This window comes from Eriocheir sinensis, chromosome 1 (assembly GCF_024679095.1).
Source record: "Eriocheir sinensis breed Jianghai 21 chromosome 1, ASM2467909v1, whole genome shotgun sequence".
NCBI lineage: Eukaryota > Metazoa > Arthropoda > Malacostraca > Decapoda > Varunidae > Eriocheir > Eriocheir sinensis.
The window spans coordinates 37,237,850-37,261,735 of NC_066509.1; the positions used below are offsets into that span (position 1 = coordinate 37,237,850).

At 46.3% G+C, this 23,886-nt stretch overlaps 1 protein-coding gene and 1 long non-coding RNA gene across 28 annotated transcripts in view; one reads left to right on the forward strand and one right to left on the reverse strand.

Annotated features, from left to right (window-relative positions):
- The first annotated feature begins 282 nt into the window (after positions 1 to 282).
- On the forward strand, positions 283 to 10,504 carry LOC126996426 (uncharacterized). Of its 27 annotated transcripts, none has more exons than XR_007751174.1 (8): positions 284 to 544; positions 3,482 to 3,594; positions 5,155 to 5,218; positions 5,718 to 7,013; positions 7,311 to 7,508; positions 7,608 to 8,003; positions 8,202 to 8,595; positions 8,789 to 9,339. XR_007751174.1 is itself a non-coding variant. In XM_050856852.1 (7 exons), the coding sequence occupies exons 4-7, from the start codon at positions 6,856 to 6,858 to the stop codon at positions 8,877 to 8,879; spliced, it is 1,140 nt and encodes a 379-aa protein (XP_050712809.1). In that variant the 5' UTR covers positions 284 to 544; positions 3,482 to 3,594; positions 5,155 to 5,218; positions 5,718 to 6,855; the 3' UTR covers positions 8,880 to 9,339. The 27 variants fall into 27 exon arrangements, 4 of the variants coding, with proteins under 4 accessions (XP_050712809.1, XP_050712830.1, XP_050712839.1 ...); XR_007751176.1 differs by having other exon boundaries at positions 7,707 to 8,003; XR_007751175.1 differs by having other exon boundaries at positions 285 to 544; positions 7,410 to 7,508.
- A 6,483-nt stretch (positions 10,505 to 16,987) lies between these two features.
- The window catches only part of LOC126996489 (uncharacterized), an 8,249-nt gene continuing 1,350 nt past the window's right edge, over positions 16,988 to 23,886 (reverse strand). The window contains exons 2-3 of the long non-coding RNA XR_007751217.1: positions 18,392 to 18,496; positions 16,988 to 17,283 (exon numbers count right to left, since the gene is read on the reverse strand). This is a non-coding gene — a long non-coding RNA (uncharacterized LOC126996489). The remainder of the gene's footprint in view (positions 17,284 to 18,391; positions 18,497 to 23,886) is intronic.

The window sequence follows — 23,886 nt, forward strand, 5'->3', positions numbered from 1 at the left end:
CACACCCCAACCCCCCAACCTCCTCCTCACCCCCACCCCAACCTCCTCACCCCCAGCCTCACCGCCACCCCAATCCCCTCCTTCACTTTCTCCCCACCCCCAAAATCCACCTGAAACTAAGAGAGGTGGAGGACGTTGGGAAAGGGCTACCCTGCTCACCCCCACCTCACCCTCAATCCCCCCAGCCCCCTCCCCATCCCGCCACTCCCCTCACCCCAGCGCCTTACCCCCATAGTAACATGGCCACTAAACCAGACTCGGCGAGTCGGCGGCGTCACTTCAGTATCTTGCCGCGCACTCTAGTCAATGAAGTCTCTGTGTGGTGGTGTAAACAAATCCTCGCTGCTGAGGTGTGTGAGTGTGTGTGGGCGTGGAAGTCACCTGATAACAACTACCACTGACGGGGCTCTAGAGGCTGTGGCCCCACAGCCTCTAGAGCCCCATAAAACACCCAAAAAGAAGAAGAAGTCGTGTGCAGTGGGCGTGTCTTGAGAGGCGAGGCGGAGGAAAGTGTAGTCTGGCATGTCTTGCTGACGGTCTTGGGGTGAGTGTGTCAGGGTGAAGGAGGGAGTAATGGCCGGTGTGTTGAGGTGACAGCGGCGCGGCGTGGACCAGCTGACACGCTCAGTGAGGGGTGCCGCGTGGGCCTCAGCACAGGCGACGGTGAGTGCCGGGGCGGCCTGGCAGGGCGTCACGCCTGCCCTGCGAGGAGAGGATGACTCGCCTTGGCCTGGCATCACTGGAGGGGACATGATGCAAACCAACACGGTCCAATTGCCCACTCAGTCAGCGACGGATATTTCCTCCAACAATCGGGGCCAACTCATCACCACACCAGAGGCCACAGCCGGACACTAACAAAGCCCATCACAGAACAACACAGAGGGACCATTTCGGACAATTTACGGTTTCACCCAACCAGTGATTTTCTTACGTGGTTCACGTTTTCTGGTGATAGATGTAGTGAATTGCACGATTTTGTACCTAATTTCCATCGCAAATGTCTACTTTTCGAGTTATGCCTCTTTTCAAGTGATGACCTGCCCTCATGTCATTCCTCCTCGTGCCAGCTTCACCAATCCATCCATGTAATTTGCTCTTGGTCTTCCTTTTCCTCTTCTTCCTTCCACCATTCCAGTCGTAATCAAAGTCACCAGTCCTTCTCTCCCTATGGTAAAATTCTAGTGTTTGCCCATACTCCCCCCTCCCCCCCATACAAGCCTGGGGACCTGGTGGGAATGCGGGGTTTCGGGTGGGGGACACGAAATCCGTCGCATTCGCGTATTTTTTAGTGGGGGCGGGGATAAAAACTCCCTAGATCTAGGGAAATTCCCTAAATTTAGGGAATTTTTCCTCCCACCACCACTAAAATAAGTGTTTGCGACGAATTTAGTGTTTCCCATGCAAAAACCACGCACTCAGTGGATCCTCAAGCTTGTTTTGGGAGAGAAGCGTAGTGAACCCACCAAACGATGCTCACCTCACCATCTGGCGTGGCACTGGCGGCCATCTGTGCTCACATAAACCGCTTCCACCACACTCATGCTCTCTCTCTAGTAGGATGTCACCTCATCGCAAGGTTTCTGTCCTCCAAGTAGAGTCCGTGGCACCAAACACAGTGTATCTTCATTGTTTATCACTGACACAAGTAAAACCACCGGCTAGCCGGGATCCATCCAACACCGCGCCTTTAACACTACTGCGGCTTGTGCAGGAAGTGCAGGCTCTCGAACCTCTTGCCCGAGCTCTTCGAACACGTGAATCCTTAATGATCGGATTTTGAATCTGCTTCACGGGCTCGTATTCCCAGTATACAAGGTGATTGTGGATATTGACTCCGCGCCTCCAGAATACGATAATACGCCTCCATATATCATAGTAAAAAAAAAACAAAGTACTTGAAGTAAAGAAGCCGAATTAATCCCCTTCCCCCAACGATCTTGAGGGACCTGCGTGAACTCGGGGTATTTGGGTGGGGGAGCATATTTAAACTACTCCAACCGAACTTTACGACCTGCTAACCAAGGGGGGGCTGTGCCCCCCTCTGGACCCCCCCTCTTAAAGGTGCGTGTTCTAAAAAAAAAATAACCACGCGTGGTGGACCTGGTCTCACATGCATGGGCTAATGACTAACTAAGCGTACCATCGCTAACCAAGTGTACCATCAGAAATAGTATTAGGTATAGGTGCGTGTTTCCCCCAAAAATAAATAACCACGCGTGGTGGACCTTGTCTCACCTAGCGTATCATTGCTAACCGGATCGTTGGCAACGCTGCTCATATTACAATGGCGTTGCCATGTAAACACATCGTCCGTATGTATAATATGCCCTCAAGTACAATATGGAAGCGTAATATAGTATTTTCGAGGTGCGGAGTGATTTTCAATAATTACCTGGCATGGTTTCCGTACGTTGTAAAAAAAAAAAACGGAATGTATGAAATTTCCCTACATCTAAGTAATTGTAAGGAATTTCCTTACATCTAGGGTATTTTTCAACCCCTCATAACTCAAAAACTATACATTTGCGACGCATTTCATGTTTACCACCGCATCCCCTGAAGTCTCAATGGCCCCCTAGCCAATTTTGGTTGCGAGGGGTGAGTGTGGGCAAACACTAGAATAATACCGATATGGGGCCGAAAAATTTCAGTTGTCTCCCTCTCACCGTTCTCATCAACTCTCTCTTCTCTTTCACCATCTCCAGAATGTGTCAACGTTTACAGATAAATGTGACCACCATGAGACTAGGAGACAGAGAAGAGGCACCTTTGACGAGCACTGACTCTAAACTATCACTAAAGGTAAAGGTGGGCGGTGTGCCAGCCAGTTTTGTGGGAATTAGCTCGCAGCCGCAAAATAGCTCACAGAGAGAGGTACAACTTACTTATTTGCTATTATATCAACCACTATTCGCCATGCTGTCCTGAAGACTGTCTATCAACCATGACTTCAGAAGCACCGTCCAAATGAATCGTGAATGAGTTCCGGGGGATAGCATGAGCCAAGAATAGATGGATCTGGATTGATGATGCGCAGGGCACCTGTACAGGTGCATAACACACCACTATAAACAATTGCCTGCATGTGCCATCACGGGCTTGGGCCGACCACCAGGCCCCTGAAACAAGCCTACCGGTGCTATAAGCTAACACGTAAAAAAAAATATCGTATTAAGCAGTCTTTGCCAGATAATTAACCACTATTTTGTATGCCAAGACAGTGCACGCCTTAGTGTTTCTTGTAGCTACTTTCTTTTGCACCCCTTGTGCTTTCTTCCTCACCAGAAAGATACCTAAAGATAAGCAAATATTAAGCTCTATTTGCCAGATTATTAACCACTATTTTGTATTCCAAGATGGTGCAGGCCTTTTTGTTTCTTGTAATGTCTTTTTCACCCCTTGAGCTGCCTCCCTTACTGTAAAATGAATAAATGTTAACCCTGTTTGCCAGAATATTAACCAGTATTTTGTATTCCAGGACAGTCCAGCGGTGAAGCCGAGTGCGTCCCGATGCAGCGTGGTGGCAGCCTCCTGCTGTGCGCCGGGCTGTAAGAGCAGGAACACTGTGGACTGCAAGCTCACCCTCCACATGTGAGTTACAGCGGACAACACCATTTAATTGGACACTATTACTTTTTTTTACTCTTACTTTTTATATTTTTTTACTTTTACTTTTTTTACTTTTTTACACGAATACAGTGGATGCCACCACCACCGGCCTTTACTTTGACACTATTATTATTTGTTTCCTGGATTAAGTAAGGCTCTCAAGAGGTTAATGACAGCCATCGGTTATTTAATCACACACAGCACGGTCCACACAGTTATGGCCATCGGTTATTTAATCACACACAGCACGGTCCACACAGTTACGGCCATCGTTTATTTAATCAGACTCTTTCATGCCCCTAATTTGAATGTTTACATCAAATTTGGCAGATTCTGTGACTTGCCTGATGGAGTGCCTCCTATTGTCCTTAAAAACTGTGCTTCTGTGCTGACACCCTGCCTGGTCAAACTCTTTCGTCTCTGCCTATAAACATCTATCTTTCCTTCCTGCTGGAAGTATGCCTTTGTACAGCCTGTGCCTAAGAAGGGTGACCGTTCCAATCCCTCAAACTACCGCCCTATAGCTTTACTTTCCCTAAAGCTTCTGAATCAATCCTTAACCGGAAGATTCAAAAGCACCTTTCCACTTCTAACCTTCTATCTGATCGCCAGTATGGGTTCCGCAAGGGGCGTTCTACTGGCGATCTTCTTGCTCTCTTAACTGACTCTTGGTCATCCTCTCTTAAGTAATCGGGTAGCCAAACAATTTTTTCTGGTAGATTTTGGTGTGTATTTAAGTAATATGGTAGCTAATCTTTTTTCATGGTAGATTTTGGTGTGTTAAGAAATATGGTAGCTAAACTTTTTTCATGGTAGATTTTGGTGTGTTAAGAAATATGGTAGCTAAACTTTTTTTTTGGTAGATTTTGGTGTGTATTTAAGTGATTGGGTAGCCAAACTATTTTTTGTGGTAGACTTTGGTGTGTATTTAAGTAATTGGGTAGGCAAACTATTTTTTTTTTGGTAGATTTTGGTGTATTTAAGTAATTGGGTAGCCAAACTATTTTTTGTGGTAGATTTTGGTGTGTATTTAAGTAATTGGGTAGCCAAACTATTTTTTGTGGTAGATTTTGGTGTGTATTTAAGTGATTGGGTAGCCAAACTATTTTTTGTGGTAGACTTTGGTGTGTATTTAAGTAATTGGGTAGGCAAACTATTTTTGTGGTAGACTTTGGTGTGTATTTAAGTAATTGGGTAGGCAAACTATTTTTTGTGGTAGATTTTGGTGTGTAGCATTTAAGTAATTGGGTAGGCAAACTATTTTTTGTGGTAGATTTTGGTGTGTAGCATTTAAGTAATCAGGCAGCTGTTTCTGGCGTACAACACCAGCTTATTCTAACATCCCTCCCTATCCTGAACCTCCGTTGGAATACACTGCAAGCCAAAAAATGTAACCTAACTCAGCCTAGCATGAATTACCTAACAGGGGACCTTGTCACCCCCCCTGTCTTCACATTTCATCTGAGGAAGGGGAATAAATTTAATCTAATGTAACCCCAGACATTTAAGGCTGTGGACACAACTCTTTTTCTTCTTCCACAGGTGTCAGGTTCCTGCACAGGTGAACGGAGGTGGAGTCACGGCTTTGGGGCGGCTTGCTAAAAAGGTACGTGTAATAATAATAATAATAATAATAATAATAATAATAATAATAATAATAATAATAAACGGTTTATTCAATTGCAGCAGCCATCAGGCGGAAAATTTACATATCATGAGTACAATTTTACTTCGCAAATGGAACAAGTACAAAAAGAAGGGGACGGGGATCGGGGGTCTGGTATGTGTGGGAGGGTAGGTGCGAGGGAGCTTGGGGTGGGGGAGGAGGGGGGTAGGGGAGTGCAGTGCGGTGGTGCCGAGAGGGGGGGAAGGGGTGTTAATCCTGTGTGTGTGTGTGTGTGTGTGTGTGTGTGTGTGTGTGTGTGTGTGTGTGTGTGTGTGTTTTACCTGTTGTGTTAGGAAGTGAAGGTTTTCAGGTTTATTTTACACACACACACACACATAACTTCCTCTGGGCCACACTGCAAGCTGAAAACATTTAGACTAACTTGAACGTGAACCTAATTTACCTAACACGCATTTTTTTTTCCCCCAAACACTTAAAGCTACAGTCACACTGACTTCACGACCTGCTAACGACCACCTGCGACCTCAAAATGCTGCGATTCACACCCACCGCTCCCCGACCACATAGGTGGCAAAGTAGTTGTGCGACTGAACGGCTACCGGTGGTCGTTTAGTGTCCGTCCAGTGGGCGGCCGGACGGCAAGATTCACACCTTGGCCTCACACCTGGAGTCAGGCCAAGACGCCCACCATACGCTGACCGGTGGCCGACAGGCAAGGACCAGTACACGTCCTGTCGCAATGAGGACGGCGACCTCCCTTAACGAGCTGCAGCTGACGTGTTACAGTACATAATATCTTCACCCAGTTATATTACACATTTCCCATTCTTATTTCTGTAAATTATTTGTAAAAAACAGTTACTTATAAAGGTAATGAAAGTATCCTGTACTTCACTGCAGCAAAAGACGGATATTTGTGACCCCCCCGCCGCCCCCTATGTGCCGCAGACATGCAAAAAATGCTCCAAGCACTCTTGGTTTAACCTGTTGTTAGTATGTATGTAACATTACATTCGTTCTAAAGCATTTCCATCACCCTGGGCAGAGCAGAAGATGAAATTAACAGTTCTTTTTGAAGTGAATAACAGCCAATAGCTTTGCAGACTCTCATTGTTACTGGTGTGCACGTCATGTCCTGCAGTGATTTATTTTGGTTAGGCAGAGGTGACCCATACACACTTGGCCGTGTGTTTGACCTGTGGAGCAGGTTGAGTGGGGACGGAGCTTGGACGGGCTGAGGGGCGTGGGACGTCACTGCTCAGGAATGTACCTCATTTCCGGGCAAGGGTGGTTTGACCTACCACCAGTCGCCGCACAACTCGCCGTGTGGTGGAAGGCCGGACGTCAACCACGGCCAGTGACAGATGAAAAGTGTACGGCGACCATCAGTGATCTCCTTCTCTCTGACGGCAACCAGACGGCGTCCGCTCGCCATCCAGTCGCCGTTCAGCAGTTAATGGTCAACTGTTGGCCACCAGTGGCAGTCTGCTAGCCGTCCAGACGCAGTCCATTCGGCCACCGGATGGCAACCTTTTTTACGACCGGCAGCGACCTGAGAGGTCGGCTGGAGGTTTTAGAGCATGACCTAAAACCTCCATTGGTCAGGAGTGTTTCCCATGTGGTATTGGTATGCTAGATATCCCTTCACTGGTAGCCTGGTAACATATAGTCCCAGGTCTTTCTCTGCCTCTGTGGTGGATAGTGGAGTGTTTCCCATGTGGTATTGGTGTGCTGGATATCCCTTCACTGGTAGCCTGGTAACATACACTCCCAGGTCTTTCTCTGCCTCTGTGGTGGATAGTGGAGTGTTTCCCATGTGGTATTGGTGTGCTGGATATTCCTTCAATGGTAGCATGGTAACATATAGTCCCAGGTCTTTCTCTGCCTCTGTGGTGGATAGTGGAGTGTTTCCCATGTGGTATTGGTGTGCTGGATATCCCTTCAATGGTAGCCTGGTAACATATAGTCCCAGGTCTTTCTCTGCCTCTGTGGTGGATAGTGGAGTGTTTCCCATGTGGTATTGGTGTGCTGGATATTCCTTCAATGGTAGCATGGTAACATATAGTCCCAGGTCTTTCTCTGCCTCTGTGGTGGATAGTGGAGTGTTTCCCACGTGGTATTGGTGTGCTGGATATCCCTTCATTGGTAGCCTGGTAACATACACTTCCAGGTCTTTCTCTGCCTCTGTGGTGGATAGTGGAGTGTTTCCCATGTGGTATTGGTGTGCTGGATATCCCTTCACTAGTAGCCTGGTAACATACACTCCCAGGTCTTTCTCTGCCTCTGTGGTGGATAGTGGAGTGTTTCCCATGTGGTATTGGTGTGCTGGATATCCCTTCACTGGTAGCCTGGTAACATATGGTCCCAGGTCTTTCTCTGCCTCTGTGGTGGATAGTGGAGTGTTTCCCATGTGGTATTGGTGTGCTGGATATCCCTTCACTGGTAGCCTGGTAACATACACTCCCAGGTCTTTCTCTGCCTCTGTGGTGGATAGTGGAGTGTTTCCCATGTGGTATTGGTGTGCTGGATATCCCTTCACTGGTAGCCTGGTAACATACACTCCCAGGTCTTTCTCTGCCTCTGTGGTGGATAGTGGAGTGTTTCCCATGTGGTATTGGTGTGCTGGATATCCCTTCACTGGTAGCCTGGTAACATACACTCCCAGGTCTTTCTCTGCCTCTGTGGTGGATAGTGGAGTGTTTCCCATGTGGTATTGGTGTGCTGGATATCCCTTCACTGGTAGCCTGGTAACATATACTCCCAGGTCTTTCTCTGCCTCTGTGGTGGATAGTGGAGTGTTTCCCATGTGGTAATGGTGTGCTGGATATCCCTTCACTGGTAGCCTGGTAACATATAGTCCCATGTCTTTCTCTGCCTCTGTGGTGGATAGTGGAGTGTTTCCCATGTGGTATTGGTGTGCTGGATATCCCTTCACTGGTAGCCTGGTAACATACACTCCCAGGTCTTTCTCTGCCTCTGTGGTGGATAGTGGAGTGTTTCCCATGTGGTATTGGTGTGCTGGATATCCCTTCACTGGTAGCCTGGTAACATACACTCCCAGGTCTTTCTCTGCCTCTGTGGTGGATAGTGGAGTGTTTCCCATGTGGTATTGGTGTGCTGGATATCCCTTCACTGGTAGCCTGGTAACATACACTCCCAGGTCTTTCTCTGCCTCTGTGGTGGATAGTGGAGTGTTTCCCATGTGGTATTGGTGTGCTGGATATCCCTTCACTGGTAGCCTGGTAACATAATAGTCCCAGGTCTTTCTCTGCCTCTGTGGTGGATGAAGTGTTTCCCATGTGGCATTGGTGTGCTGGATATCCCTTCACTGGTAGCCTGGTAACATACACTCCCAGGTCTTTTTCTGCCTCTGTGGTGGATAGTAGAGTGTTTCCCATGTGGCATTGGTGTGCTGGATATCCCTTCACTGGGAGCCTGGTAACATAATGGTCGCAGGTCTTACTCTGTGGTGGATAGTGGAGTGTTTCCCATGTGGTATTGGTGTGCTGGATATCCCTTCACTGGTAGCCTGGTAACATGCACTCCCAGGTCTTTCTCTGCCTCTGTGGTGGATAGTGGAGTGTTTCCCATGTGGTATTGGTGTGCTGGATATCCCTTCACTGGTAGCCTGGTAACATAATGGTCGCAGGTCTTACTCTGTGGTGGATAGTGGAGTGTTTCCCATGTGGTATTGGTGTGCTGGATATCCCTTCACTGGTAGCCTGGTAACATAATGGTCGCAGGTCTTACTCTGTGGTGGATAGTGGAGTGTTTCCCATGTGGTATTGGTGTGCAGGACTTTACATTTTTCTTCATTGAATTGTAGCAGACACTTTTGTTCCATTCCTGTAGCTTGGTGAGGTATTCTGTTAGGAAATCCATAGTCTAGGGGTCACACTGCCCTAACCTAACGTAACCTCCTTTATGGGAGACTTTGAACACAGCGACCCCTCGTTTTCACACTTAATCTCAGCATGACAAATTAAATCAAACTAATTTAAACTAACGTATCCTTATGTAACCTGCCTAATGTTTACTTATTTATTTATTTTTTTGCTGCTTCAACTCACCCTGTTTTCACATTTCATCTCAGGCCTGTACTTTTTGGGGGGGCAGAGGCATCATACATCTCTCTCTCTCTCTGTCTCTCTCTCTCTCTCTCTCTCTCTCTCTCTCTCTCTCTCTCTCTCTCTCTCTCTCTCTCTCTCTCTCTCTCTCTCTCTCTCTCTCTCTCTCTCTCTCTCTCTCTCTCTCTCTCTCTCTCTCTCTCTCTCTCTCTCTCACCCAAAAAAATAATGTCCCCACATCCACAGGTCAGACGAGTCACAACGGGCGCAGGTCACAACAGGTCACCACATCCAGGTCGGAGGTCACACGGCCAGCGTCCACAACCTGACCCCTAAGAGTGGATACCAGCTGTCTGGAGTGGATACAGAAGTGGATTCCTTACAGCATCGGAACTCCCGTAAGAGGAGATGTAGGAAGCACAGCTGTGGAGGAGGAGGAGGAGGAGGAAGGGTTAGAGGAGGCATGGATTAAAGAGAAAATAAAGTAAATAAGAAAATGAGACGAAGGGATTGAGAGAGAGAGAGAGAGAGAGAGAGAGAGAGAGAGAGAGAGAGAGAGAGAAGTTTTGAGTTATGGAAGGAAGGAAGAAGAGAGAGAGAGAGAGAGAGAGAGAGAGAGAGAGAGAGAGAGAGAGAGAGAGAGAGAGAGAGAGAGAGAGAGACTTGCACACTTTTTTTTATATATTTATTTTATTTTTTATATTTTTTTAATTATTTCATATTTATAATTATTTCCTTCTTCCCTCCCCTTCCTTCCTTTCCTCCTCCTCCTCTTCTTCTTTATATTTTTTTTCTTTCCTTATAATATAAATTTTCTTTTCATATATTTTCTTTTTCTTATTATTTTTCTCCTTCAACCTCCCCCTTCCCTTCCTTCCTTCTCCTCCCCTCCCCCCAACTCCCCCTCCTAACCCCTCCCTTACCCCATAGGTCAAGATCTCGGTCACCCTCGGAGTCTCGTCACTGGAAACTTCCCGAGGAGCTGCGTCGGCGCCTCACACTCCACCTCCAAGCTGACCCAGGACTGTCCCGAGCTGAGCTGCACGACATAACCTATGCTAAGATCGAACCCGCCCGCAACCTCAAGATCAAGTACGGGTCACCCAAGACTAGGAGACACCGTAGCCTTCGCCGATCTAAGAGGTGGGTGATTGCGGCTGATTGGGGTCTGAAGGGGCTGTTTTTAGGGGCGAGAGGGCAGGGATAAGACTGTAGGGTTACTGTCAGTGCTGAGAGAAAAAAAAGAGACGGGTAATTTTGGATCTGATTTTGGTGCCTGAGGGGGTGGAAAAGAGTAGAAGGGAAGGACAGGGGCTGAGAAGGAGTTGTCAGGGTGCTATGGGTTTAGTAATGGGCTGGTTTGGGGCTTTTTAGAGGGCTGATTTAGGGCTGAGAGTGTAAGGCCACACAGAAAGTGAGGAAGCTAGCGAGAGCGGCGAGGCGAGTTTCTGTGGCCACCAAAAGCGAGGCGAAGGTTGTCATGGCAATGTGACTCCAGGAGCAGTATAGCGCAGCAACACACACTCCTTGCAGCACCACCCCGTCGAGGAATGAGGTGGAAAATTTATATACACAGTTCCGTGCTTCACTTATTTGGCATTTTATGAAAAATTTGTATACACCATCAGGAGGCTTTTCTCTATAAGATGGAATCGTTTATTTTAGTCTTTACTTGATAGCCGCTGCAAGTGGTGGCTATATGCACAATGTGTTGTAAACATTACGGAGTGATTATTTAACTTCAACTTGTCATTATTATTTTTTATTTTTTTATTTTTTTTTTTTTTTATGTCGCTGCCTATTGCGCCAGTAGGCATCATCCCAGTGGGGCCTGATGGTAGGCCCAAGGCTTCTTCCAGGTGGGGCCTGATGGTTGGCCCCGCCTGTTCTGGCGCAGGCGAGTGTTTTTAGTGGCGCCATCTTGCATTGGCTCATGCTGTCCCCCGGAACTCATTCTTGATTCACTTGGACGGCTTCCTCTAGAGTCCGGGTTGATGGCTGGTCTTCAGGACAGCATGTGGGTAGTTTTAAGCCACTCGCCGGTGACTGAAAAATCCAAGGTGGTAGCGTGGGGATTTGAACTCACGTCGTCCATCACGCGGTGAATGTGGGCCCAGTACGCTACCAGTTCAGCCACCGCCTACCCAATTTATTTAGTATATGTTTTATTGAGCTTTCACAAACATATTTGTAGTTATTTGAGTTCTCCAATGACTGCTGCGTCTAATGGTGTTAACCAAAATGTCCTATCTAATGCATGAGTTGAGTTACGGCAAATACAGTAAACCCTGGTTATAATGGACCTGCTTTTAAAGGATTTTAGATATAACGGACAAGGTCAGAGGGTCACAGAGACCGACCGAGAATAGTTTTTGAGCCACCCGCCTCCGGTAACTACAATAGCTCCTGCTGGCCACCTGCCCCTCCTCCTGCTGCCCCATCCTTGGCTTACCACAGCCTATAGCTCCTGCTGCCCACCTGCCCCTCCTCCTGCTGCCCCATCCTTGGCTTACCATAGCCTATAGCTCCTGCTGGCCACCTGCCCCTCCTCCTGCTGCCCCATCCTTGGCTTACCACAGCCTATAGCTCCTGCTGGCCACCTGCCCCTCCTCCTGCTGCCCCATCCTTGGCTTACCACAGCCTATAGCTCCTGCTGGCCACCTGCCCCTCCTCCTGCTGCCCCATCCTTCACTTACCGCAGTCTTTTTCAGCCCACCTCATGAAATATTTTCCTCTTCGTGTCTCCATTCAAATGAAGAGCGTATTCACACCACAACAAAGTCTTGTGCATCAATCCAGGACGTAAAGGTAATGGAAAATAGCCAAGTGTTTGTGAGTGTTGGTACTGACACAAATAAGTGGGTTGAGGGGGCTAAGCCCCAAGGTCGGTGGGCAAGGTTAAGTTATGTTTGGTCAGTAGATTTATTCTGCACGCAGTGAGGAAATATGCAGTGCGGGACTGGACATGGTATCGGCATGCGTGGTCCAATTGGCGGGCCTGTGTTGCGAGAAATACCTCCTTGCAGAAATAAGTCGCTCTGCTGTCCACCATGCATGTGCACTGTGGGAATGCACAGGAGGAAAAACATCAATTTGCCTGGTTTTGTTCTAGTTTGTCCACATGTGACCTTTGTGAGCAGTGAGTGAACTGTAGAAACTGTCAGCAAGTTGAACATCTCTCTTTGCGAGCTATTGTGCGGCTGCAGCTGCGGCGGGTGTAACACAGGCATGGAAAAGTCAATCATTAAAATATCGTGACAGAAAGAGTCAACAGATTAACACCTCGATAACTACAAACATTAAGAAGTTTTGTCTACCAGTGTGGAATTGGCACACTTGTAAAATTTCCCCGTAGCAATATGGCCCCCAGCAGGGCCCCACTGCCAGCTTCAGTGGCTCACAGTCCATCGCCAAGCGGCTACACAGACAACTTGCAGATAACACAATAAAAAAATATAGATATACCTACATTATTTGGTTCATTGGTATTATTTTACATTTTTTTTTTTCGCTGCTCATAACGGACTTTCAGCATTAACGGACTAAGGTCCGCCCCAATTAGTCCGTTATATCGAGGGTTTGCTGTAAAATGGAAGCATGTCTGTGATGTCACACCTGACCGAGCAATCTTGCGTGAGAAAAGTTAATCGTCAACTCTCCTCTCTTTCTCGCTGATCACCTCCAAGCTTTCTCGCCAGTACCTGCCAGTGTGGCCAACACCTCCATTGCTTATATTGTGTATTAAAGTTTCTTGCCCTCGCTCACTCTGTGGCCTAAGAGAAGGTAGGGGAATTTAGGGGCTGTTTTGGGACTGAAGGAGAAGAAGAGCGAAGGAAAGAGGCTGAAATGAGAGATACAGGGTGTTAGGATGCTATTGGTCTAAAAATGGACTGATTTAGGGCTGTTTAGGGGGCTGAGGGGACTGAGAAAGAGCATAGAGGAAAGGGAAGGGCTATAAGGTTGCTATTGGGCTGAAAGATTGAGTGTAAGGGAAGGGCTGAGAAAGTGAGGGCTGATTATGGGTCAGAGAGAGAGGGTAGAGGGAAGGAAAGGGGCTGAAATGAGAGATAAAAGTGAGAAAGGGGGCTGCCAGGATGCTATGGGTTCAAGAAAAGGGTCTTTTTTGGCTTTGTAAGGCTGTTTAAGGGCTTGTATAGAGGGAAGAAAAGGGCTGTCATGAGAGGGAACTGAGGTGGTGTTTGTAAGGAAGGGGCTGCCACAGGGTGAAGAAAATGAAGGGGCTGTGGCAATAAGGGAAGGGAGGGGCTGGAAAAGTGAAGGGAAGGGAAGGGAGGGGCTGGAAAAGTGAAGGGAAGGGAAGGAAGGGGCTGGAAAAGTGAGTGGAAGGGAAGGGAGGGGCTGGAAAAGTGAATGGAAGGGAAAGGAGGGGCTGGAAAAGTGAAGTGAAGGGAAGGGAAGGGGCTGGAAAAGTGAAGGGAAGGGAAGGGAGTGGCTGGAAAAGTGAAGGGAAGGGAAGGGAGGGGCTGGAAAAGTGAAGGGACGGGAAGGGAGGGGCGGGAAAAGTGAAGGGAAGGGAAGGAGGGCTGGAAAAGTGAAGGGAAGGAAGGAGGGGCTGGAAAAGTGAAGGGAAGGGAAGGAGGGGCTGGAAAAGTGAAGGGAAGGGGAAGGAGGGGCTGGAAAAGTGAAGAGAAGGGAAGGGAGGGGCTGGAAAAGTGAAGGGAAGGGAAGGGAGGGGGTGGAAAAGTGAAGGAAGGGAAGGAAGGGAGGGGCTGGAAAAGTGAAGGGAAGGGGAAGGAGGGCTGGAAAAGTGAAGGGAAGGGAAGGTAGGGGCTGGAAAAGTGAAGGGAAGGGAAGGGAGGGGCTGGAAAAGTGAAGGGAAGGGAAGGAGGGGCTGGAAAAGTGAAAGGGAAGGAAGGGAGGGCTGGAAAAGTGAAGGAAGGGAAGGGAAGGGAGGGCTGGAAAAGGAAGGGAAGGAAGGGAGGGAGCTGGAAAAGTGAAAGGGAAGGAAGGAGGGCTGGAAAAGTGAGAAGGGAAGGGAAGGAGGGGCTGGAAAAGGGAAGGAAGGGAAGGGAGGGGCTGGAAAAGTGAGAAGGGAAGGGAAGGGAAGGGCTGGAAAAGTGAAGTGAAGGGAAGGGAGGGGCTGGAAAAGTGAAGGAAGGAAGGGAGGGGCTGGAAAAGTGAAGGGAAGGGAAGGGAGGGGCTGGAAAAGTGAAGGGAAGGGAAGGGAGGGGCTGGAAAAGTGAGTGGAAGGGAAGGAGGGCTGGAAAAGTGAAGGAAGGGAAGGGAGGGGCTGGAAAAGTGAAGAAGGAAGGGAAGGGAAGGAGGGGCTGGAAAAGTGAAGGGAAGGGAAGGAAGGGCTGGAAAAGTGAAGGAAGGGAAGGAGGGCTGGAAATGTGAAGGGAAGGGAAGGGAGGGGGTGGAAAAGTGAGTGGAAGGGAAGGGAGGGCTGGAAAAGTGAAGGGAAGGAAGGGAGGGGTTGGAAAAAGTGAAGGAAGGAAGGGAGGAGCTGGAAAAGTGAAGGAAGGGAAGGAGGGCTGGAAAAGTGAAGGTAAGGGAAGGAGGGGCTGGAAAAGTGAAGGAAGGGAAGGGAGGGGCTGGAAAAGTGAAGGAAGGAAGGAGGGCTGGAAAAGTGAAGGGAAGGGAAGGGAGGGGCTGGAAAAGTGAGTGGAAGGGAAGGGAGGGGCTGGAAAAGTGAGTGGAAGGGAAGGGAGGGGCTGGAAAAGTGAAGGGAAGGGAAGGGAGGGGCTGGAAAAGTGAGTGGAAGGGAAGGGAGGGGCTGGAAAAGTGAAGGGAAGGGAAGGGAGGGGCTGGAAAAGAGTAGAAGGAAGGGAAGGGAGGGCTGGAAAAGTGAAGGGAAGGGAAGGGAGGGGCTGGAAAAGGAAGGAAGGGAAGGGAAGGAGGGCTGGAAAAGTGAAGGAAGGGAAGGGAGGGGCTGGAAAAGGAAGGAAGGGAAGGAGGGTCTGGAAGTGAAGGGAAGGAAGGAGGGGCTGGAAAAGTGACGGGAAGGGAAGGGAGGGGCTGGAAAAGTGAAGGGAAGGGAAGGGGGAAGGGAAGGAAGGGCTGGAAAAGTGAAGGGAAGGGAAGGGAGGGCTGGAAAAAGCGAAGGGAAGGGAAGGAGGGGCTGGAAAAGCGAAGGGAAGGGAAGGGAGGGAGCTGGAAAGAAGTGAAGGAAGGGAAGGAGGGGCTGGAAAAGTGAAGGAAGGAAGGGAAGGGAGGGCAGTTACAAAAGGTGGCAGAGAGAGGCTGGTGGAGGAGGCGGTGGCTGAGTGGATAGTGTGATGGTGCTGCGTTCAGGACGTGAGGTCAATCCCTTGAGTGCCTAAGCTGGATTTTTGAGCCACCGCCGAGACTAAGACTACCCACATGCTGCCCAGAAGACCACCTATAAACCCGGACTCTAGATTCTAGGATTAAAGATGAGCTCCAGGGGGCAGCATGAGCCAGTGTAAGATGGCGCCACTATAAACACTTGCCTGTGCCACAATGGGCTGGGCCGACCATCACTGACACGAAGGAAGGCCTACCGGTGCAACAGGCGTAGACGTCAAAAAAAAAAAAAAAAAAAATCAAAAATCAAAACAAGGCAAGGATTTGGAGCACTGGGATAAGTGTACACACTTTAACAAGGAGAAATCTGCCACAAACATTATAGAGGAATGCTTACATGGATTTACAGGTCATGAGAGGTCAGGAACAGGATGTTAAGTCAAGGGCTAAAGGGACACACATATATATTGCTGAAAAAACACAGACTGAGACTTTGAAATAAATTGGTTCACAAAAAATAAGTGTGTGTGTTTGTATGTGTGTAATACACCACGGCCTGATCACGTGTTGGACTCGTAATCGCCAGCAAGGACCCTCCAGACATGACCAAGTCCTCCTAAAGTCCTAAAATCCTTGATCATAAACCTACATTATAAAACAAAAACAAACCAATTACATTATTATTATTATTATTATTATTATTATTATTATTATTATTATTATTATTATTATTATTATTATTATTATTATTATTATTACAGATCTCACAACTGATGCCAAGCTAAAGTTGCTGAAATGTAGGTAAGCTGCCACACTCTCTTCAACCATGATTTCATCAGTCTACCACAATCTACCAGGGTCTAAATCCACCACACAATCATTCGCCCAACATCCTCTACCACCTGGGCAACACAATTCAACCATCAGTCATCAACCCAAAAATCCTCGGGACTTTGTTCAAAACTTTTTCAACTCTGTAACCCCAAAATGTCAACCCAAGACCTGACATTTCAACCACGATTTCTACCACTCCACCACAATCTACTGGGACCTAACCACCATATATCTTTTCAGGGCAATGGCTGACTGGATGGTGCTGTCTGGTCACTCAGCTCAGCAAGGACTGAAAGTTGAACACTTCTCTCTCTCTCAAAAAAATAATGTAAAGGTGTATAAGGTCCATTAAAAGAAGAGAGAGAGAGAGAGAGAGAGAGAGAGAGAGAGAGAGAGAGAGAGAGAGAGAGAGAGAGAGAGAGAGAGAGAGAGAGGAGGTTCAAATATATCCATGGTTATATAATATTCAACTTTATTTATCTTCTTTTATACAACAACAGCTAATAGAGAGAGAGAGAGAGAGAGAGAGAGAGAGAGAGAGAGAGAGAGAGAGAGTGTTCCATCTCATCTCTCTCCCAACATCCAGGCGGCATCTTGGGAGGGGAGGAAGGAAGGAAGAATACAATAGCTCACTGGTGGAGAGAGAGAGAGAGTAATAGGTTTAAATACATCCATTGTAATATATATTTCCAAACTTTATTATCTTCTCTTTTATAGGAATACAGAGTTCTCTCTCTCTCTCTCTCTCTCTCTCTCTTTCTCTCTCTCCTTCCTTGGCTCAATTAATCTCCCTCCATCTTCTCCCCAACAGGACTCGTCTCAGCTGGTCTCAGCTGGTCTGCCCCAGCATTTAGGCAGCATCTGGAAGGCCTAACTGGTCTCCTCAGCTCAGTGGTCTCGTCTCTGTCTCCTGCCCTGCAAGAGTCTGGGCAGAGTTTAGTGGAGAGTGTGTGTGTGTGTGTGTGTGTGTGTGTGTGTGTGTGTGTGTGTGTGTGTGTGTGTGTGTGTGTGTGTGTGTGTGTGTCAGTGTGTGTGTCTCTCTCTCTCTCTCTCTCTCTCTCTCTCTCTCTCTCTCTCTCTCTCACCTCCCAGCCCCCACAGGGTGTCCCCTTCACAGAGTGTTGACAACCCCCACAGCCACATGCCCCCAGACACATAGGATCCCCCTCTCTCTCCAAGAAGTGTCAGTTTGCTCAATACATACACACGCAAGTTCTGGTGTTGTTTCGTCCATACTGCAAAGTTTTCACAGAGACACATCATGACATAAGTGGAGATAACAATGAAATGAAGAGGAAAGGAGGAAGAGAGGAAGGAAAGGAGAGAAATGGAGTTGAACTTGGAGGAGGAAGTGAACAAAACCACTAAAGTTACACTGGAGAAATACACAGACCTTAATAAAAGTGGAGATAGAAGAGGAATGAAAAGGAGGAGGAGGAAAAGGAAGACAGGAAGAGGAAGAGGAAAGGTTATTTTTTTGTATAGGAAGAAAGGAGGAAGAGGTGGAGGAAAGAGGAGAAAAAATGGACTTGAACTTGAGGAGAAAATGAACAAAACCACCAAAATTAAGCCAGAGAAATACACAGACTTTGATAAAAGTGGAGATAATAGGAAATGCAAAGGATAAGGAGGAAAAGAAAGATGGGAGGAGGAAGAGGAAAGATTGTTATTTTTGGTATAGGAGGAAAGGAGGAAGAGGTGGAGGAAAGAGAGAAAATGGACTTGAACTGAGGAGAAAATAACAAAACCACCAAAATTACGCCGGAGAAATACAAATCTTGATAAAAGTGGAGATTAAAGAGAATCGAAGAGGAGGAGGAAGAAGAGGAAGACAGGAGGAGGAAGAGGAAAGATTAAGCTATTTTTTTTGGCATAGGGAGGAAAGGAAGAAGAGAGGAGGAAAGAAGGAAAAACAGAGGAAACCTGGAGAATCAGTGAGAGAAAGGACCTGTTTTCAAGGCAGACCCTGACCTGACGTAACCTTGGCCCTGAACACACACAGGGGGTGGGTTGCTTCACTCACCCACCATCTCCATGCGGCCCCAAGCCATGAGGTGCGTGGGTGTCCCTCGTGGTCTCCTGGGCTCACTGGAGGGCTGCTGAGTCTGGTCTCATCTCAGTTCCTTCCCTGCAAGAACCATCACGGAGTTAGTGTGTGTGTGTGTGTGTGTGTGTGTAAGGCCAACTTCAAGTGCCAATATCTCGGCAAGCACACTGTTAGGAACACAAGATTCTAACACAAGATGCCTCCTAACACTGCCCACAACACCTGTAACTGGCAGTGCTCACAACCTTCTGGCTCCTGAGACACGAGGAATCAAATCATTTGGGGTGTCGACTTTGTGAGAGATGACCTTCGCTACCAGGACTAGGCTGGAGGGCTAGCTTGGACCCTCAACGGGAGCACGGTTAAGTACAATGGCGCACCGAGGGGGGGCCATGACTCGGCTGATGCCCCGGATAATTCAGTTAATCAGGTAGGTAACAATGAAATAATGATTAAGAATAATTACTGCAAAACACGTTTGGTGAAGAATCAGCAGCCGTAATCTAAAGCAATAAGTGACCCAGGTTTTCTCATGAGTTTGAAGTGCTCACCTCAGTTCTAAGTGTCACTAAACCCTTGCCGAAAGGCTGCAGGGTCACAACAAGAACTGATGGGTGCTCTTGAAGTGTACAGAGCTGCATAGATGCACTTCAGTCCTATCGCTATGGAAATAAGTTCAACCAACTTTTGCCCAAGCTGAGGAAAGGTACGAAGCCAGAAGCCTTGAACAATCAGTGGTCACCAGAAACATACTTAAGGCTAACCCTCCAACAGCAACTCCATAGGAGTACTATCAAGAGCTATTTTCTCCAGTTTTCGGACACTGCTATAGCACAACTCAGGAAAGGTTTGCATCTGAACACATTAGTTAGGAGTTTGTTGAAGTCTTGTTCTCTCTTCAGTTGATACTTATTTTAGTGAACTGAAGGAGGCAGTTGAATTTTATGGAAAATTTCTTGTAGATGCAGATCTCGTTGAAGGTGAATATCTACGGGCAGAGTTATTGGAAGCGCCGTGAATCTCATGAGAGGTCAAAGCAGTTGTTGAGATATTGGCATGTGCCAAAAATTGGGCACATATCTAAATTTTTCCACCTTATTGCATTTTTTTCAACCCTACCTGTTAGCACTTCCACCAATGAGTGATCCTTTAGTGCCCTTAAATTGCTTAAAACATACCTTAGGAACGCAATGAGTGAAAGTCGTTTAAATGGACTGGCCTTACTTTGTCTATTGTGACACAAATCTTGATCATGAAGTCCTTGATGAATTTGCACGTAAGAACAGACGCCTAAATTTGAGATAAACCAGTTTCAATGTATTGTTGTTAACAGTAACTAATCTAATTCATCTAGTTAATTTTTATTTTATATTCATAAAATACCTGACCCAGTTTCCATGCATCTTTAAAAATATGTATTACAGCAGCAGCCTGTATAAACGAAGATTATACATGTTATATGAATATAAAAAAAAATTCCTTGCCAGTGTATTACTTTTTTATCAGAACATGTAGTTCTAAACTAAGCAGTGTTGTTTCGAGGGTAAATTTTTGCAGTCCAAATTACAGAAATGAACAAGATTTTAAAAGTAATGCTCGCTCAAGTAACATAAAATTAGTACTTTAAAGATTATTTAAATCTCCCAGATTTATGTTGTAATCATATGCTACCAACAAACTTCTAAAATGTACAATGTATGTATATGTATGTATCAATGCATGTATGTATAAAAAAATAATAAATTTACCCGAGCGATCTAACCTAATCCTCAAGCTGTATGGGATCCCTGCACTTGCAATAATACTGGACGAAATTTTATTTTATATATATATATATATATATATATATATATATATATATATATATATATATATATATATATATATATATATATATATTGGCCCCCTTTCAATTTTCTGTACGCCACTGGTTAAGTATGTGAGTTAACTGCATGAAGGGTCACTTTGGACCATGTTCTGAGAAATGGTTACAAGCAGGAGTTCATAGATGTAAATTCTACTACTAATAACAAGGGTCCGTCTGAGGAAGGCAGAGGCTGGATGGTGAAGAAAGTTGTCGGCTCAAAGGGTTAAGAAACAGGATCCCTGCTGGTTAATGGTCCCCGGAGTGAGAAAATGAGAAAAATCACCCCACACAAACCATTTCATAATATATATCGAAGCATTTGTGATCAGATTATGTATCATCTATTTTGGGGTTTATATCATAACACAATTGGCCTGGCCCGTCCCATGCTACACGGTAAAGCCACAAATTTGGCCCGTTGTTGCTACACGGTAAAGCCACAATTTTACACGGTAAAGCCACAACAATTGAAGCCACAAATTTGGCCCGTCGCTGCACACGGTAAAGCCACAATTTGGCCTGTCGCTGCTACACGGTAAAGCCACAAATTTGGCCTGTCGCTGCTACACGGTAAAGCCACAAATTTGGCCCTGTCGCTGCTACACGGTAAAGCCATTAAATTTGGCCTGTTGCTGCTACACGGTAAAGCCACAAATTTGGCCCGTCGCTGCTACCGGGTTAAGGGTGACAAGGAAATTCATTGGCAATTAGATCTAAGCATGTATCTCCATGCCCTTGAATTTGAAGTTGGGTTTTGACAGCTAACTATTGCCGGGAATCATCGAATTAACTGTTTTAACTCTGAGTATAAATGAGTCTAGTTATCAGCGCCCCAGAAGACAGTTTTTAGGCTCGGAAGTTGGTGTTTGATGCCTATTAGCCCAGACTCAACGCTGTCTGTCGGGCCCCGGCCCAGCACGTTGAAGTAAGCCAAACAGTGGTAGAAAATTCCCAGCAACTCACACGACATCCAGAAGCGCTGGCTGGGATTCAAGGGAACCACTGAACTCAGAAAAAAATACTGAACCTGAGGATGAAGAAAGTCAAGTTGAACGGTGAACCATAACGAAGTTACAATGAACAACGACCAGTGAACATGTTGGCTCCACGACCTGATGTGTGAACAGATAGGGAGTGAGCGCACAGACAGGAAGTGCCGGAGGCGGAACACTCGTGGGTGGTCCTATGGACGGGCACAAGGTCAAGCGGGCATGAACTGTTCACGTGGGCGTTGTCATGACGTGTTGTGACGTGTTGTGATGTAAAACAACACGGTGGTGACGATTTGTATGGTAGCCGCTGGCCCTATATAGGAGCTCAGCAAGGAGCAGGAGTGTCGCAGTCACCAATTCAGTAACAGTTAAGCTATTTTTGGGCTGTGGCTCACATTGTACTTGGGGCAACACTGGCGAGTAGAATTACGAGACTCTGTTAGGAGAAGCCGTATTTCTTGTGACTGTGTAGCATGTGATCGTTCTGGAGTATTAGTGTTATGTTGAGTAGGAACAACACTCAGTGTTGTTGTTAGTGAAGCGTAACCAACCGTATATGTGTGTTTCATTAGTGACTGGTCGAGTGTCTGCCGTGAAGAGTGTTGATTTCATTTGGGCGTGACAATTAGTAGTGACGTTAACTTGTTGATTCTGTACTTACTCATGTGCTCAGGTATATTCCTTTACTGTTAGAATAAATATTATAAGCAACTCAGTCATTACCATCTACACCTCCTCTGACACGTTATTAAGTGTGCAAACGGGAGTACAAACTGTCCTACTCAATCCTTTTACATTTGCCGACTTCTAACCTGAAAATTGCCTCCTTCATCCCAATAGCTGGAATAACTTATAGTTATCATTAAAATCGTCACTTGCAGATGTCTTCGGGAATAATTAAGGGTCAAACCAGGTAATTATGATGCCCTGAGTACGACAATCTGGCACCACCGCTCAGAAGACACTTTTTGGCTCGGAAGATAGTTTTTTGACATGAGGAATTGACTATTTTAACACAGGGACGACTAGGAACACAGGGACGGCTACCAACACAAGGACGACTGCCGACACAGGGGCGACTACCGACACAAGGACGACTGCCGACACAGGGACGACAACCAACACGGGACGGCCACCGACACAGGGACAACTAGCAACACAGAGACAACTAACAACACAGGGACAGTTTCCACCAGTATTTTGTCACCTTTGAGAGTGGTAAGTGTAATCCTTCGCCCCTAAAATCTTATTCAATTTCCTTTGTAGTGAGTATACCAATTCTTGACAGCATACTTATTCTCATGGTATATAATAAAATTAATAGAGAGAGAGAGAGAGAGAGAGAGAGAGAGAGAGAGAGAGAGAGAGAGAGAGAGAGAGAGAGAATTTACGTAGATTTACATAGAAAATCAGACCACATAGACCCCATGGTCCAGACTAGACCGGTGGTCTGTCCTTAAACCTAAGTGATTCTACAGAAGGCTCCAAAACGTTGCATTTCTACTCTAGTTAATATTAAGTTGAAGGAAGTGACGGTCGAGCTTGTTTTTAAAGGAGTCAATCGTTACACTGGACCACTGACGGTGGAGCTTATTCCATTGGCTAAAGATAGAAGGATACAGATAGTGTCAAAAGAAAGAAGATTAAATACTCTACAAATACACAAGAGCGAATCTCAAACAAACAAACAGAAAGCAGAGAAAACATCCTTGACCCTGGTAGAGCGACCGGAAATTGAAAACCTGAATGAAAAGTGTTGATAAAATGGGAATAACTCAAAATTGATAAAGATAGGAACATGCAGATAGCACCAAAAGAAAGACGATTAAATACCCTACAAATACACAAGAGCGCATATCAAACACACAAACAGAGAGGAGAGAAAACATCCTGACCCTGGTAGAGCGACCCCAGCAATTGAAAAACATGAACGAAAATTGTCGATTAAAATAAAAATTACTCAAAATTGGATAAAGATAGGAACATACAGATAGTGCCAAAAAAAAAGAAGATTAAACACTCTACGAATACACAAGAGCGAATCTTAAACAAACAAACAGAAAGCAGAGAAAAACACCCCCGAACCTGGCAGAGCGATTCCATGGTGTCAAGACTAGAGGGAAGAATCATGAAAAAAGTCCTTATAAAAGTCAAACTAATTCATAATTGGATAGAGATAGAACAACACAGATACCGCCAAAAGAAAGAAGATTAAATACTCTACAAATACTCAAGAGCGAATCTCAAACAAACAAACAGAAAGTAGAGAAAAACATCCTTGAACCTGGTAGAGCGATCCCAGAAATTGAAAACGTATGAAAATGTTGATAAAATGGGACTTCCTCAAAATGGATAAAGATAGGAACATGCAGGTAGCGTTAAAAGTAAGAGAAAGGATCAATCAACAACTTCATAAGAGAAAATCTCAAACAAACAAAACAAGCACACTCGTCAGATACCTGGTAAAACGAGATTACGGTGTTAAGACTAGAAGAGAGAGAGAGAGAGAGAGAGAGAGAGAGAGAGAGAGAGAGAGAGAGAGAGAGAGAGAGAGAGAGAGAGAGAGAGAGAGAGAGAGAGAGAGAGAGAGAGAGAGAGCTCATCTAAATCTT

Excerpts from the sequence above, each read along its gene's own strand:
- LOC126996426 (XM_050856852.1), top strand. The coding sequence starts at position 6,856 with ATGTGGTATTGGTATGCTAGATATCCCTTCACTGGTAGCCTGGTAACA. Across the intron at positions 7,014-7,310 it reads CTGGTAACATACACTCCCAG|GTCTTTCTCTGCCTCTGTGG; the intron begins GTCTTTCTCTGC and ends ATATAGTCCCAG. Across the intron at positions 8,004-8,201 it reads CTGGTAACATATACTCCCAG|GTCTTTCTCTGCCTCTGTGG; the intron begins GTCTTTCTCTGC and ends ATACACTCCCAG.